Here is a 17,433-nt window from a genome sequence, read left to right on the forward strand (position 1 = left end):
GGGGTCTCACTCGTGCCCAGGCTGGAGGGCGGTGGCGCGCTCAAGGCCACCCCAGCGTCGACCTGCCGGGCCCCGGCGATCCTGCACTTCAGCCTTCCGAGTCCCGGAACCACAGGGGCGCGCCACCACGCCCGGCCGATTTCTTGAGTTATTGTCGTAGAGCCGAGGTCTCGCCACGGTGCCCGGGCTGGTCTCGAACCCTGGGCTCAGGCAGCCCTCTCGCCTCGGCCTCCCGAAGTGCCGGGGTGACGGGCTTGAGCCACCACGCCTGGCCCATCTCCTCCTCTTAACAGAAGAATCACACTTAGAGTTCTTCATCGCGTCTGTGGCTGGCCTTAACCACTGTCGCCATTTTCTAAAAACACAGCTCAACCTCTGCTTTTAACAGTTGCGCTCAGAGTGATAGATTCCAAGTGTAACTGGATTGGCTGAATATATTGGAAAGAACGTGAAACAGCTAAGAACAGAAACTAAGTTGCTGCCGGGCTCGGTGGCTCAGCCTGTCATCCCGCGCCTTTGGGAGGCTGAGGCGAGTGGATCGCCTGAGCCCGCGGGTTCGAGACCTCATCTCTACCATCAATCAAAAAATCAGTCGGGCATGGTAGCACACGCCTGTAATTCCGGCCACTCGGAAGGCGGAGGCGGAAGGATCGCCGGAGCCCGGCAGGTCGAGGCTGCGGGGGCCGGGAGCGGCCGCTGCCCTCCAGTCTGGGCGACGGAGTGAGACTCCAACTCAAAAAAAAAAAAAAGTAAGTTGCTTATTTATACTGATAAAATTAGCATTTTGTCCCTCTGAACAAAATATTTCATTATGTAATATGGTTTAGAGGTGTTTTCTGTGCCTTTTAAAGTCAAACAAAAGAAAAAATCATTCTTTATGAATAAAGTACTTATCACAAAATTCCAGTAATACTGTGAAAGAGACGTGTTATTTTATTTGAGTCAGGATATCACTCTGTCACCCAGGCTGCAGTGCAGTGACACCATCACCACTCACCACAGCTTCGACCTCCTGGGTTAAGGTGATCCTTACACCTCAGCCTCCTGAGTATCTGGGGACCACAGACACACACCACCACGCCTAGCTAGGGTTTTGTTTTTTATTTTTTTGAGTCTCAGTCACCCAGGCTGGAGTGTTTGAGTCTCAGTCACCTACCGTAGCCTCCACCTGCTGGGCTCAGGTGATCCTTCCAAGTAGCTGGGACTACAGGCGTGTGCCAACCCACCTAGCTATTTTTAAAATTTGCTGTAGGGAAGAGGTCTCACCAGGTTGTCTAGACTGGTCTTGAACCCCTGGGCTCAGGCAATCATCCTCTTGCTTCCGCCTCCTTAAGTGCTGGGATTACAGGCATGAGCCACTGCACCCAGTGTGGTTTTAAAATTTTTTTGTAGAGATGAGGTCTTGCTGTGTTGTCCAGGCTGGCCTTGAATTCCAGGGCTCAAGCCATCCACCTATGCCTCCCAAAGTGCTGGGATTACAAGTGTGAGCCACTGTGCCCGGTCAAGATGGGTTGTTTGTATCTCACATAACACCTTGCATGTCTAAGATTTACAAATTACGCCTGATCCAAAGATAAAATCTACACTGAGGCTTTAGAGAAAGGATGTATATTTTAAAAGCCTATCAAAAAGCCAAAATAAGAATGAATTGTCGAGTGCAGAAAGATAAATGATGTGTTGCTCACATCAGTGCAACAAGAACTTTTCTTTTGAAGTGTAAGACTAGTTGGCAGACATTTCCACTGGCTTTTAACTTCGGTAGGAAGAATGGACCATATCATAAATGTGGAGGATTATTACTTAACTGATAAACCAGTTTAGACATCATATCGAAAACATGTAATCTGTTCTTAACATCCAAAAGAGTTTCCTCCCTCATTTAATTTCTTTGATTTTAGTTTTTAAAACATAAAATCACTCATTTCCTGCCTAAGGAAAGAGTATAATTGTTGAGAAAGCATCAGCCAAGGCCAGAATATTAATGTAACTCCCAATGGCTGCATTGTGGGGAAGGTGTGGTCATCTTCCTGAAAGTCAAGATCTAGAAGAGCCATACTTTCAGAGTAATTTTCTTTTTCCATTTTTTGTGAGTTGGAGTCTCACTCCATCGCCTGGGCTGGAATGCAGTGGCATGCTCATGGCCACCCCAGCATCGACCTGCTGGGCGCGGACAATCCTTCCAAGTAGCTGGTACTACAGGTGTGCACTACCATGCCTGGCTAATTTGCTGATTTATTGTAGAGCCGAGGTCTCGCCAAGTTGCCCAGGCTGTTCTTGAACCCGTGGGCTCAGGCAATCCTCTCACCTCGGCCTCCCAAAGTGCTGGGATTACAGGCTTGAGTCACCGCGCTCAGCCTGGAGTAATTTCTTAAGTGGTACAAAGCTAGTTACCTTTTCAGTGGGTATAAGGAGCAATGCTTTTCTATTAACGCCCAAACATCCTGAGTTACCAGCCAAGCTCTACTACGTCACAGGTTAGCCTACCTAACCCCATGTTCCACAGAGCGTATTATGACATCCAACACGTTGCCTGAACCATTTTGAGACATGGATGTTCAAGTTGCAATGTAAGTCAGGCAGTCATAGTTTACAGCAGATAGAGCTTCGGAATTCAAATAAGTATGAGGCTAGTTCCACCTGCAACATACTTGCAAACCACCTTCTGGATGGCTCCACTTCAAAAATGGTTAAAAGAGCCTCTGTCTGCCCTGTGATCCTTCCTCCTCAGACTCCCCAGTAGCTGGGACTACAGACGTGCACCACCATGCCTGGCTAGGGTTTTGTTTTTTCTTTTTGGTGGTGGTGGTTTCCATGTCAGAGGGTGACACTCTTAGCCGTATTCACTTGTGGAATTGTCCGCCCAGTGATGACCAGAGAGTGGAAAGAGCAGAGGCATGGGATTCACGGACTTTCTGGATCATCTTAAACCAGTCATTTGTCATCTTCTCCCCCAAACCTACTCCTCCTTCTCCATTAAGGAAGGCCTCAGTGAGCAACATCTGAAGGCTGAATAATGGTCCCCAAATATATCAGGTCCTAATCCCTGGAACCTGCAGTTGCTACTTTATTTGGAAAAAGGTCTTTAAGTTAAGGATCTTCAGATGGGAAGATAATTCTGGATTGATTCTCCAGGTGGGCCCCAAATGCAATTACAAGTGTCCTTATAAAAGAGAGGCAGAGGGAGATTTGAGATAGACACACAAAGGAGAAAGCAATGTGGAGACAGACCACAGAGAGAGCTGAAGATGCTGGCCTTGAGGATGAGGTGATGCAACCACAAGTCAGGGAATGGCAGGAGCTACTAGAAGCTGGAAGGGGCAAGAAACGGACTCTGCCTAGGACCCTCCAGAAGGAGTATGACCCTGATGACACTTTGGTTTTGGCTCAGTGATACTGATTTCAGATTTCCGGCCTCCAGAACTGTGAGAGGATACGTTTCTCTTGCTTTAAGCCACCAAGTTTGTGGTAATTTGTTACAGAAGCCACAGCATCACCGTCAAGTTAGACACAGAGAGGAACCTATGACTTCTCCATTTCCTTCTCCTCCCGCAAGTTCCCTTCCCCCATTCCCTCACCAGGACTATCGCAGTCTCTCCCCCGAGCTTCTCCTCCTGTCTTTTTCTCCTCCCAACATGGTCTCCATGCCGCTGTGAGCTTTTCTAGAATGGAGCCTAATCTGCGGTGACAATGTTTCAGTGGCACATTAATGGCTGTAAGATGGACTTCTTGGCCTGGCCTGAGAGAGGACCTTCCCAGTCTCACCCTTGGTCTTCTCCCACCGTGACGGTCCTCACATTCGCGCACACACACTCACTACCCCCCACTTGTACATTCCCACACTTTCACACACACACACATCTCAACTCATAGAATCCCCCCAGTCACACAACTCCACACACACACACGCGCGCACGCACACACACACGCATGCACGCGCACACACTCTCACAAACTCACTCACTTGAGTCAAGCTGAACTACTGAGTTCCCCAACGACCAGGCTGTTTTATGGTTTAGCGAGTTTCATGTGTGCTTGTGACATCAATAGTACAAAGAAAGTAGTCTTACCTCAGCTGTATGCTAGCACATACATAGCAAAACTTGCTTTGTTCAGTATGTAATAGAAAATGATTCTGGGTCAGGTGCAATGGCTCATGCCTATAATCCCAGCACACTGGGAGGCCAAGGTGGGAGGGTCACTTGAGCCCAGGAGTTCACGATCAGCCTGGGCAACATAATGAAACCATGTCTCTACAAAAAAAAACTTTTTTGTGGGGGGAAGTTTTGCCCAGACTGGAGTACAGTGGCACACTCATGGCTACCACAGCTTCAACCTACTAGGCTCAGGCAATCCTTCTGCCTCAGCTTTCTTTTTCTTTTTTTTTGAGTTGGAGTCTCACTCTGTCGCTCAGACTGGAGTGCAGTGGCTGCTCCCGGCCACCACAGCCTCGACCTGCTGGGCTCCGGTGATCCTTCCGCCTCAGCCTTCCAAGTAGCTGGAATTACAGGCATGCGCTACCACGCCCGGCTGATTTTTGATTTATTGTAGAGATGAGGTCTCGCTGCCCAGGCGGGTCTCCAACCCGCGAGCTCAGGCAATCCACTCACCTCAGCCTCCCAAAGGCGTGGGATTACAGGCTGAGCCACTGAGCCCGGCTATGCCTCAGCTTTCTACATAGCTGGAACTATAGGCGTGCAACACCATGCCCGGCTAATTTTTTGATTTATTGTGGAGAAGAGGTCTCACCAAGTTGCCCAGGTTGGTCTCAAATCCCTAGGCTCAGGCAATCCTCTCACCTCTGCCTCCAAAGTGAGAGGTGAGCCATGGCACCTGGCCTCTCTACAAAAAAAATCTAAAAATCTAAAAGCCAGAAGAATGGCTTGAGCCCAGGAGGTTGAGACTGCAGTGAGCTGTGATTGTGCCACCGCACTCCAGCTGGGCAACCCTGACTCAAGAAAAGTGAGACCCTGACTCAAGAAAAGAAAAAAGAAGAAGTCTTCTGGAGGCCAGATGTGGTGACGCATGCCTATAATCCCAGCACTTTGGGAGGCTGAAGCAAGAGGAAAACTCTGGCTTACAGGAGGAAGACTGACAGCATATCCAGCTCGCTGACTAGATCCACCTGACGTCACACTGCAAATGTGTCAGACCCTCAACCCAGTGACTCCCCTCCCCACTTCAGGCCCCCGAGAGCACCAGTATGTAGAAGTTACTGAACAAACCTACTCCGGCCGGTGGAATTTAGAAGGTGTCCCTTGAGAACCCAGAGGCTGAATGGTGTACGTGGGAGCAGCGTCATCAAAGAAGGCGTTAGAAAGGCTGGGCACACAGCAGTTCGCCACCATGATATTGCTGAGGCCGGGCCCTCGGCCTTGCGCCTCAGTCCAAAAGGCTTGACTCACCGCCCTTGTCTGGCCTGACAGCTAGGAGGGGGAAAAGCCCTCAACACTTACACAGATTCCAAATCTTGGACACTTAACATTCATGCAGCTACCTGGAAGGGGAGAGGGACGTTAGCTGCTAAGAATTCCCCAATAAAAGGTGAAGAGGTGATTTTCCAAGTCCTCAAGGCTGTCCAGCTCCCCAAAGAAGTGGCCGTAACTGTAAAGGACACTAACAAGATGAGTCACTGATAGGTCAGAGCAATATTCAGGCAGCTGAAGCAGCAAAAGTGGCAAAATCCCAGATCCCAACTCTGGCTGCCTCCAAGTCACTTTGGGGGCTTCATTTGCCAACTATGACTTGGTTCTAAAGCCCCATGACCTGGCAGAAAATTCTAAATACTCCCCTGTGGAAATACAAAAGAAAATGGAACAAGCCAAGATATATTCTGTTGGATGGCTCAGAGATGGACAAAGAACCGAAATTATTCAAAATATACAGGAGGCCTCACACTATAGAAGCTATTCGCTCGGGGTCTTATACATGAGATTTTTGTCGAGGCACAGAAAAACTGTAAAACAAATAACCAAGACTTGTGAAGTTTGTTTTAGAATCAATCCCCAGACTCACCCCTTTGCTTTCCCTTTAGCTGACGCCATACAATATCAGGAAGATACACAGAAAAGCACTGACAAGTTGATTTCACCCCAGTGCCCTCTGGGGGCATCTAAAATCCTCTAGTTTTTGTGGATACTGGCCTACTCTTCAGAGAAGGCTACCCAGGTCTACAAAAGCCTGCTTAAAGAATAATCCCTAGGTTGGCTTCCTGTCTCCTCTTTTACCATCCAAATCACCCCTAAATTATCTAAGGTACTGGGCATCCAATATAAAGTCCATAGACCCAATATAAACTTGACACCCCCAAGCCTCAGGAAAAGTGGAAAGAATGAATCAAACCCTTCAGAGAACTTGATGAAATTATGCCAGGAAACTTGGAAGACTTGATGGACGCTTCTCCCAACTGCATTGTTGAGAATAAGCACTGCTTGCTGGACACAATGGCTCGTGTCTATAATCCCAGCAATTTGGGAGGTCAAGACAAGTGAACTGCTTGAGTCCAGGAGCTTGAGACCAGCCTGAGCCACATAGGAAAAACTTGCCTCTACAAAAAATAAAAATATTAGCCAGGTGTGGTGGCACATGCCTCTAGTCCCAGCTGCTTGCAGTGCTAAGGTAGAAGGGAAGATCACCTGAGCCCAGAAGAACAAGAGGTCGGGGCTGCCGTGAGCAGTGATAGTTGCTATCCTGCCACATCGCTCCAGCCTGGGTGTCGCAGACCTTGGCTTAAAATAAAAATTGCTTCAAAAGGAGACTTAAGACTCAGCCTCTTTGAAATGTCTTATGTACGCCCCTTTCTCAAAACAGATTTTCTACCAGATGCAGATTTAAATTTAAATCAAACTCGAAGATACATTATAAATTTAGGGCAGGTAGAATGGTACTGGCTCAATATGGTAATAACATCTTAGCCTTCCCAGGTAAGACCACTTCAAGCCACCTTTCCATTACCCTGGGAAACAAAGTTTTACTCTTGACCTGGAGGGAAGGAAGCCCAAAGACCAGTTAGCTGAGAAATGGAAAGACCCTTATTGAGTCATTCCAGCCATGCCAACAGCTGTCAGGTTAGAGGGTATCCCTGGCTCTGTCCATGTCTCCAGGTTAAAGCCTTGCACTCCTCAGAGCCCACAGGAAAAGGCAGAGGAGTCCACGTACACCCATGAACCTGTAGAGGACCTCGAATACCTGTTTAAGCAACGAACCTCAAAGACCAGCAGCTAAGTCCCTAAATCTTCTTTTCAAAAAGGCAGAGCATCTGACAGGTCAGCCTGTTCCAAGACAGACAAATGCCTATTTTTATCCTGGTTCTCATAATTGCAGTCTTAGGGATATTAGTAATTATTACCACTTTATGTAAAGCAGGACACTTGTCTTGGCTTACTGTAAAATCCTATACATACGTAAAATCTTTAAGATGCAGCTGTTACTAACCCTCACAGCCTTAAATACATATTCCTCACCTGTCACAGCTAATCTCTTCCTGCGTGGGCACAACATCATGCAGAGAGCCTTCAACAAGACACTTGCTGGATCTGTGGTCCATCGCCTTTCTCTAGCACCTCTGGTCTGCCCTGGTAGGTATCACCCATAGAAGCAAATGACTGGCTACATGGGCGGGCATTCATTAAAACCTATTGATAGTGATCTCAGGAAATAGCTTATATGGCAAGAAATAATGTATTTGATTGGCCCATAAATGGAACATTTAACAGTCCTGGAAATGGTGGAACCTTTTCAATAAATGCTCCCTGAGAGCAGGTGGTAGTGTTTGCCACCCCCCATTAGACTTCAAAGCACTGGTCCCAACTGTAAAAGCTCAGAATACCCACTACCAGGACTGTTTCCTTTGGCTAACACCAACTGCAGGACATTTCGGTCAGGTAGCACCTCTGTGCTGGGAACAACAGCATCATAGCTATGGAGCATGGCTAATTTCATGCAAGTCCTGAGCTGGATTCCCCGGGAACACCACCAATAAACTAGAGTTCTGCAAGCAGCAGATCTGTTTGCAACTGACTGGTCCCAATGACCTGGCTTAAGTCGGTATGCTCCCAGTGGTACAGAATGGCTATGTGGCACCAACCTCTGGCCCTGGTTGCTGCCAGGATGGCTGGGAGGATGCACCTAGGGTTCCCACGCATCCAAGGACGATGGGAAAGTCAATCAGTATGTTGGCCAGTCTTCCCATCTAGTCAACAGGTGGATCAGATGTGTATGCCCTTGGCATATCTATTTGGCCTCTATCTTTCTGCCGTCTCTGGGCCTGGAAGACGTTATCTGGCACACTGATACTCTTACTAATTATACCCATCAGACTCTTTTTTTTTTTTTTTTTGATTTGGAGTCTCACTCTGTCACCCAGACTGGAGTGCAGTGGCCACTCCCGGCCACTGCAGCCTCGACCTGCTGGGCTCTGGAGATCCTTCCGCCTCAGCCTTCCGAGTAGCTGGAACTACAGGCACGCACTACCAAATCCGGCTAATTTTTTTGATGTATTGTAGAGATGAGGTCTTGCCAAGTTGCCCAGGCAGGTCTCGAACCTGTGGAATCAGGCAATCCACTCACCTGGGCCTCCCAAAGCGCTGGGATTACAGGCTGAGCCACTGAGCCCGGCTTCCCATCAGACTCTTAATGACAATTTCCAAAATATCTCACAAATCAACACTGAAGTGGCCTGTATATGCATTCCTTTTTGCAAAATCACATGGCATTAGACATCTTCACTGCTGCTCAAGGAGGAACTTGTGCCATTATCAAAGCTGAATGTTGTCTGTATCTTTCTGTATATCCTAGACAGTTTGTCTCCCTGACCCTCCAAGATATGAACAAACAAAGCATAATATCATTAGGTCAATGGCTTCTCATCTTGGTTGGGTTGGGACCACCTTGGTGGAAGAAATTGCTCGTAATTTTCACTATGACTGCAGGAACAGGCATACTTCTTTGTTGTGGGTTGTACTATGCTGTACTTTCTGCATGAGGATGCAAGATAGGGTGCCCCAGAGACGTCTGAGGCCAGGTGACTGGTGCTCTAGCTGTTCTAAACCAAGAGCCCACACCCACGTCCCCCTTAGACGAGGCAGTGAGAGATTTTTATAACCTCCAAGGTAGGTAGGGCCAACAGCCATGTTCTGCTAGAAGTAGCTAGAGAGCATGAGACCACCAACCCATATCCCTCAAGAATAAGGAAGTTTAGCTGGGTGTAGTGGTGGATGTCTGTACCTCTAGCTACTTGCAGGATCGCCCGAGCCCAACAGCTCAAGGCTGTGGTAGCCGTGACTGTGCCGTTGTACTCCATCCTGGGCAACAACGTGAGACTCTGACTCAAAACAAAAGTAAGCAAAAAGAATAAAGAGTTTTAGGCTGGGCATGGTGGCCCATGCCTGCAATCCCAGCACTTTGGGAGGCCAAGGTAGAAGGACTGAGCTCAGGAGTTCAAGACCTGCCTGGGCAACACAGTGAAACCTCGTCTTGACAAAAAATAAAATGAGCCGGGTGTGGTGGCATGCCTGAGCCCAGGAGGTTGAGACTGCAGGAAGCTGTGATCATGCTACATGGGGGGCAGAGTGACACCCAACTCAAAAACAAGCAAACAAACAAATGAACAAAAAAAACAAACAAAAACACGAATCAGGAGGTTTAAATCTCTCAGGGAGGATGACATAGTTAGGGACCACCACCATGGGACAAAGGGTTTGGATTCTTATTTATGCATCTCATATAAGTTTATATAAAAGTGAGTATTTGTAGTTCCCGTTTCTTAACTGTCTGCCTTTCTGCTTTTGGTGTTTCATTTCTATCATTTCTGTGCTAAAAGAGCCTGCACCTGCCTGCCCAACTGGTCGCAGCCAGCACCAACACCAGCACAGACCGCTTGGGCTCCAGAGGGTTTCCCCATCACTGCTACTGCCATCACCCATGTCTTTCCCCCTGCCCAGGGGCCTGAGGCCCCGCCACACCCCTGGCCACTGCTGTCACTACCTGCATCTGAGCAGTCACCGGGAGGCCCGAGAATCGCCCCACCTGACCCCACCAACACTGGAACCAGCACACACCACTCCAGGTCTCAAGGACAGGCACTCTCAGCCCCCGACTGCCTCCCTGGTACCCAAAGACTCGCCCACCTAATCCCCAGCAACACTTCTCCACTAATTACCACACCTTAAGCCAAGAAAACCACAGATATTCCTGACACTATTTACAGTCGAAGAAATCACATAGAGACTCCACTACTACCCCACATCAAAGTCCAAGTGCCCTCCCCAACCAACCGGTATATACATATTCATGAAAAAGTCCTCCACGAAAGCAAATTCAAAAAAGTAGAAAAAGCAACTGTTACACAAGATGTGCAGACATCAAGGTAGGAACACAGGAAACAGGAAAAAGCAAGGAAATATGGCACATCCAAAGGAACACAATAATTCTCCAGCAACAGATCCCAAGCAAAAAGCAATTCACAAAATCTCAGATAAAGAAGTCAGTGAAATCTTGGATAAAGTTCATGAAATCTTGGATAAGTCAGTCAGTAAAATCTCAGAGGAGTCAACATACTGATTTTTAAGGAGATCAGAGAGATGCAAGAGAATTTTGAAAAACAAAACAGAGAAATGAGAAAGACTGTTCAGAATACGTGTGAGTTGTTTATCCAATACCTACATATTTTTAAGGAGACCCAGAGAGAAGTTCTGGGGCTAAGGAAATCATTGGACAAAATACAAAGCAGACTAAAAAACATCAATGATGTAGTAGCTCACACAGAAGAAAACATCTCAAAACGTAAAGTAGTTTTCTCAATTCAAAGACTTAGTGGGTTGTATGCTGGCTGTTAATGTGAATGGAACCTCTCAGGTTTATAATGACAATAACAATGCGTTTAGTATTATAATGGGAATGATTTTGTTTGTTTGTTTGTTTTAGTTTTTTGAGTTGGAGTCTTACTCTGTCACCCAGACTGGAGTGCAGTGGCCACTCCTGGCCACTGCAGCCTCAACCTGCTGGGCTCCGGAGATCCTTCTGCTTCAGCCTTCCAAGTAGCTGGAACTACAGGCACGTGCTACCACGCCTGGCTAGTTTTTGATTTACTGTAGAGATGAGGTCTCACCAAGATGCCCAGGCAGGTTTCAAACCCATGGGCTCAGGCAATCCACTCACCTCGGCCTCCCAAAGCGCTGGGATTACAGGCTGAGCCACTGAGCCCGGCTGGGAATGATATTTTGAAAATATCCATCTGCCACATTTTTTATTTCCCTGAACATGATGTTTTGCCCCAGGAAGCTGAGCGTTGAGAATGGACTGGCCTGCTACAGGCTAGCTGTGGCAAAGGGTGACGTGATCCTGCCATATGGAGACACAGAAACCCGAGACTGGTTGGGGGACACAGCCAACTCTCAGTAGTTGGCCTCTGCCCAGTTAGGATGGGGCAGGGTCAGCCTGCAGACTCCTGGCTCTAGAATGTGTGAAAAGCCCATGCCACAAGCCTCATCAGTGTTGGGACTTCCTAGGAGATGGCCAGTAGGGTGGCCAGTGACATCTCTACAGAGCTCAGGAAGGAACCAAAGAGAGGGCTTGCCTTTGGGACAGCTGTCCTACCCCGTCAGGACACACCTTCCAGATGCCCCAATATCTTGGGGAAAAGGTAGGGGAAGCAGATTGTAACTTGGAATTAATTATTTATCCCAGAGACTCAACTAACCTGAAAGCCTTTAAATTGCAAGAGGTGGAGATAGTTGATTCTTACTATTCACAGCAGTTATGTTCCATAAGGTCACCAAGAACACTGAATTAGCAAACACTGAACATTTTTCCTATGGGAAATGTTAGGTTTCTGTTAGCCTCTGTCACAACATTTTCACCAACTGATCAGTATATAACTTTGTTTTATGGTGAAGACACCTCATTTAATATACATGGATTCATTAACACTGAACTCTTGGCCAGCAGCACTGTAACTCACACCTGAAGGAGGCACAACGCACATTCTTTCTCTGTAAGGCACATCACAGCCTGCTTGCTTGTAGGGATGTGAGATAGCTCTTCAGTACTATGCTTGGGTGGGCATTTTAAATAGCAGAATCACCAACAAAAACAAAAATGTGAAAATGACACGAAGGAGGCCATGGGAAGGACATTTGTTTACAGTGTGCAGCTGAAACACGAAGGCAGGAGGTCCACTGTTCAACCTCAGCTGGGAACATGTACACCAGGCAACTCATTTTTGCCACTCCCTGGGTGTCTGCAAATCCCTAAGAAAATGTCACAGTATTGATTTGGGGGTTACTAATACATTTTAGGAAGTCAGCGAATTCTCAAACACAGGATCCACAGATGAGGATTAATAGTGCCTTCATCTGGGACTGCACATTCCTCAGGTCCCCTCGTTGTCTGGGGATAGACGGGTATGAGATTCAAGCCAATTATAGAAAACAAAGAACTTTTTCCTTTTCCTTCTCTTTTTTGCTTGCATAGCCAAGACACAGTACGTAAGTTGGGTTTTTTGCTTGTTTTGAGCTTGGGTCTCGCTCTGCTACCCAGGCTGGAATGCTGCGGCACAATCACGGCTCGCCGTAGACCTGACCTCCTAGGCTCAGGCACTCCTACACCTCAGCCTCTCTAGTAACTGAGCCTACAGGCACGTGCCATCCCCCCGGCTAACTCTGTGCTTTTCTAAGAGACGAGGTCTTGCTGTGTTGCCCCGGCTCGTCCCGAACTCCTGGGCTCAAGCGACCCTCACACCTTAGCCTCCCCGAGTGCTGAGATGATCGGCAGGAGCCACTGCACTTGGCTGGGAGGTATGTTTTTGACTCTACCTCAGTATTACTTAGAAAATAATGGCTCATACCTGTAATCCCGGCACTTTGGGAGGCCAAGGTGAGAGGATTACCTGAGCCCAGGGTTTGAGGCCAGCCTGGGCAACTTGGTGAGACTTCATCTCTACAATAAATCAAAAAATGAGCTGGGTGTGGTGGCGTGTGCCTGTGGTTCCAGCTACTTCGAAGGCTGAGGCGGAAAGATCACCTGAGCCCAGCAGGTCGAGGCTGCGGTGGCCGTGAGCATGCCACTGCGCTCTAACCTGGGCGACAGAGTGAGAGTCCAACCCAAAAAAAGAAAAAGAAAGAAAAAGAAAGAGAAAAATAGAATGGAATCTCCATGAAGGCAAAGATTTTTGTCTGTCTCATTTATGCTATATATAGAAGAGTACCACACACAGAGATGCTCAACCAGTCAATACTTGTTCAAAGAACCAAGGAATGAAAATCATGTTCAAACGAGTAATACACATGGATTAAAGTCCTGTTGTATCATTGTGCTGTGATAGTTTTATAAATGGACATTTGTGAGAAGGGGGAAGAAATCCCTCAATTTTCCAGCTGTTTGAAAAGGTCTAGGGCCAGGAAATCAGGATTCAGTCACAGGATTTTTCTCAACTAAACTGAGGACAGAGAATAGATGGTATGAGTCAACTCCCTGGCTGGTTGGTACCTTCTAGCAGAATGGAAACTTTCTTCTAAAGCTACAGTGAGAAGAACATATCAGTGGCTGAATGAGATTTCCATTGTGCTCTGGGAAAGATGTTCATTTCACTTGGCATGTAGAAGTCCCAAATGAAGGTTGGCTAGGTAATAATTGACATTTCCTCCCTGTCCCTGCTCTCAGACACGGCGTTGATTATGCTTTTTAAATACTTGGTGAATTCCATCCGGATCTCCTCAGGGTCATCCTCAAGATTTGAGTGCACCAGCTTCAGCTTGCTTAAGGGTGGCGCTTAGAAAGGAAAATAAGATTAATTAGGCCTGGAGTTTTAATGAGGGGCCCTTTCTAGCTCCCAATGACCTGAGACTTCTAGAAGCCAATTTGTTTAACTTTCTAAGGTACACAAGTCGGAGTATGTCTTGCTTGACACAACAGAGAAGGGTTTCACCATACTGCCACCTGGCGATAGGAGAAAAACTTTACAACCCACTTTCAGGTCCTCTGTTCTTAAACCAGAAAGGAATAGATTCTTACTCTCATTTTGTATCTGAATATTTTCTGAGTTGTTTTTCAGGATTACTTTGTCACCTCTGTAATGTGTGTGCTATATGCAAACTGGACGTTTTTCTTGAGAAAAAATCAGTCAAGAAAGAGTGTACCCCACAGTACCCATGAATGGCTAAAACCAGGTTTTCCCACTCTGTCTGCCTACTTTTAAAGTGTCTCTGTCCTGGCCTGGATGATGTGACAGTTCTTGAAACTGGCAGTTCTGATTTACATGGTAAGAAAAACAAATGCCTAGGACACAGCAGATGTTCAATAACTGCTTATAGCTGCTGGTTTCAAAGACATATAGCAATATATGGGTGCCTAAAACGCTCCAGACAAAAAAAGAAAGACATTCCAGTCGCCTTACACAAAGACAAGCTTCCTGTATCACCTCCAGTGCCTGGTTTGTGGTGTGCAATTAAGAGACACTGAGAATCCTGTAAGGACTGCTGCTGGACAAAGCAGGAGAACCACATTTCTATATCCTTCCGGTGGCTTGGGATGTCAGCATTGAAGATGATCACCACTCCATGAGCATCCTTCATCAGCGCTGGCCAGCAGGACTCGAACCTGCAAGGCCAAAAAGGAGCCAGAGGGAATGGTAGGTCATTCGGGTTTCTAACTGTGGACTTTAAAAAGAACATCTTAGCCAGGCTTGGTGGCTCTGCCTATAATCCCGCACCTTTGGGAGGCTGAGGTGAGTGGATTGCCTGAGCCCGCGGGTTCGAGACCCGCCTGGGCAGGGAGACCTCATCTCTACAATAAATCAAAAAAATCAGCCAGGCGTGGTAGCGCATGCCTGTAATTCCGGCTACTTGGAAGGCTGAGGCGGAAGGATCGCCGGAGCCCAGCGGGTCGAGGCTGCGGTGGCTGGGAGTGGCCACTGCACTCCAGTCTGGGCGACCGAGTGAGACTCCAACTCAATAAAAAAAAAAAAAGAACATCTTTAGCTGGGCTCAGTGGCTCAGCCTGTAATCCCACGATTTGGGAGGCTGAGGTGAGTGGATTGCCTGAGCCCGCGGGTTCGAGACACGCCTGGGCAGCGAGACCTCATCTCTACAATAAATCAAAAAAAAAATCAGGCAGGCGTGGTAGCGCATGCCTGTAATTCCGGCTACTCGGAAGGCTGAGGCGGAAGGATCGCTGGAGCCCAGCAGGTCGAGGTTGCGGTGACTGGGAGCGGCCACTGCTCTCCAGTCTGGGCAACAGAGTGAGACTCCAACTCAAAAAAATAAAATAAATAAATAAATAAAAAGAACATCTTTGTACACTGATGTTCTTTTGGTTGATGACTTCTAAGTGCATCCCAGACCCATCACTAAAATTTAGAAAGCAATGTATGTCATCAAATAATTTACCAAGCCCTTCGTACAGACAGGTAGACACGTTAGGCCCAACTCCATGGTGCCTGGTGGGCAGCTGATTTTTAAATCACTTAATGGGATTTTAAAATATCATTTCCAAAGGAAACATACTTTGTATCACCACCACAGTCCCAGAGCTCGAATTCACACCCCGTGCCTTTGTTGTTGCTGGTAACATGTGGGTTCTCAAATTCCAGGATCCTAAAATAAAAAGAACAGCAGCACCTGTCATTAGGCAACATTACACGTTTAGAACGCCAGCAGCACCAAAAGTAGGAGGTGGGCAGTGGTCGGTCACTCTTTGGGATATAGATTTGTCAGGGCTCACCTCACTCCTTGGGTTGGATGGTATTCGGTGATGTCAGAAGATTCTGTCAGAAAGTTGGCCAAAACAGTCTTTCCACTCTGTGAAAATGAGAGCAGAAAAGTAAACTACCAAAGAGGCCCCCAAGAGCTGGCCTGTAGCTCACTGTGATAACGCACAGGTCACTGCCAGCCTGAGATTGCAGAACAGACGGCTCTCTCTTCTGGTTGGGACCTCACTGCCTTGTCCTAGTGTGGTGGGCGCAGCCTGATCTGGGACCCAGGGAGCACAGGAGTACAGGGCTATTTCTGCAGCAGTGTGACTACCATACTGATTTCCTGGGCTGCTCTAGCCAACTTAACTAGAGCAGAAAAAATTCATTAGTGTGTATTTCTCTTTGCCTGCTCCTCTCCACACTTTCAAGAACCCCAGTGTGTTACAGACATGACGTCACTGAGGCTCGGAGGGGGGAAAGGAGTTCTTCAAGGTCACGCAAGGATCAAGATCAGGGCTGTGTTACAGATCTGGAGACTTGTGGCTGGCTGTGCTACGATCTCACAGAGAGCTGTTTCTCCTAGATTTTATTTATTTTTTGAGTCGGAGTCTCACTCTGTCACCAGGATGAAGCACAGTAGCATAATCATGGTCATCGCAGTCTTGACCTGTTGAGCTCAGGTGATTCTTCTGCCTCCGCCTTCCCAGTAGCTGGGACTACAGGCACACAGTACACCGGGTTAATTTTTCGATTCATTGTAGAGATGAGGTGCCATCCAGTTGCTCAGCCCGATCTCAAACTCCTAGGCTCAGGCAATTCTCTCACCTCAGCCTCCCAAACTGCTGGGATTACTGGCATGATACAGCTGTGCCCAGCTCGTTTCTCCTAGATTATGTCACCCAGGCTGGACTTGAGCTCTTGGGCTCAAGCGATCCTCCCGCCTCAGCCTCCTGAAGTAGCTGGGACTATGTACCAGAGTGGTGCACACCACAGTGTCCAGCTTTATACATTCCAATTTAAAAATTAAAAAAAAAAAACAGCTCTCCTATCCCTCCACCCAAACCATCCATCCACTTCCTCCCCAAAGCTAACAACTATGGCTTGTTTTTCAGGTTTTTTTCCTCTGTATTTGTATTGTTCATTTACAATATTGCCTGAATATAAAACAAGCTTTTTTTTTCTCTCTCCCCTAAAATTATTCCTCAGAAGAAAGACAATCTCTTACACTTGAGTCTTTATAAAGATCTCTCTAGTCTTTATAAAGATCTCTCTAGTAATGCCTGGCTCTCTCCAGTATTTTAAACAACAGCTGCATGACTAGAACAATCTCAACAATGCCAGTTTGGGAGGCTTGTAGAGATCACTGACAGAACAGAAAAAAGTGAGGGAAGGGTGTTGGGTGCTCAACATTGCTGCAGTAATTTTTTTCCTGAGGATATGGCCTTACAAATAAATAATGCTTAAAGATAACACAGTAAGTGATTATGTCACTGAGATCATGAATGTTTATTTTTAGGATAAATAATAAAGTAAATGGCCTGATCTTATAGGAACAGTTCCTGTGCCTGGAATACATTTCCAGGAACAGTCAGACACAGCGTCAAAAGGTGCTGCTTTCTAAACAACTTAGATGAAAGGTGACGTGTTTTGGAAACTGTGTTAGGTGATTAAAAAAGCGGCTTTAACCAGGCTCGGTGGCTCAGCCTGTAATCCTGCGCCTATTGGGAGGCTGAGGTGAGTGGATTGCC

The 17,433-nt window shown here is 47.2% G+C and overlaps 1 protein-coding gene across 2 annotated transcripts in view; it reads right to left on the bottom strand.

Annotated features, from left to right (window-relative positions):
• Positions 1 to 13,211: 13,211 nt before the first annotated feature.
• IFT22 (intraflagellar transport 22) overlaps positions 13,212 to 17,433 on the bottom strand; it is a 7,688-nt gene continuing 3,466 nt past the window's right edge. Inside the window, exons 2-5 of one of the 2 annotated variants that reach the window (XM_021711421.1) lie at positions 15,715 to 15,791; positions 15,498 to 15,587; positions 14,390 to 14,592; positions 13,212 to 13,764 (exon numbers count right to left, since the gene is read on the bottom strand). In XM_021711421.1, the coding sequence (XP_021567096.1) occupies positions 13,616 to 13,764; positions 14,390 to 14,567 (327 nt within the window). In that variant the 5' untranslated portion in view covers positions 14,568 to 14,592; positions 15,498 to 15,587; positions 15,715 to 15,791 and the 3' untranslated portion in view covers positions 13,212 to 13,615. Of the gene's footprint in view, positions 13,765 to 14,389; positions 14,593 to 15,497; positions 15,588 to 15,714; positions 15,792 to 17,433 lie in introns of those variants that run through there. The other variant, XM_021711424.1, reaches the window with a different exon arrangement.

The sequence above is a fragment of the Carlito syrichta genome, unplaced genomic scaffold (assembly GCF_000164805.1).
Source record: "Carlito syrichta isolate Samal-C Ts95f unplaced genomic scaffold, Tarsius_syrichta-2.0.1 Scaffold83821, whole genome shotgun sequence".
Lineage (NCBI taxonomy): Eukaryota > Metazoa > Chordata > Mammalia > Primates > Tarsiidae > Carlito > Carlito syrichta.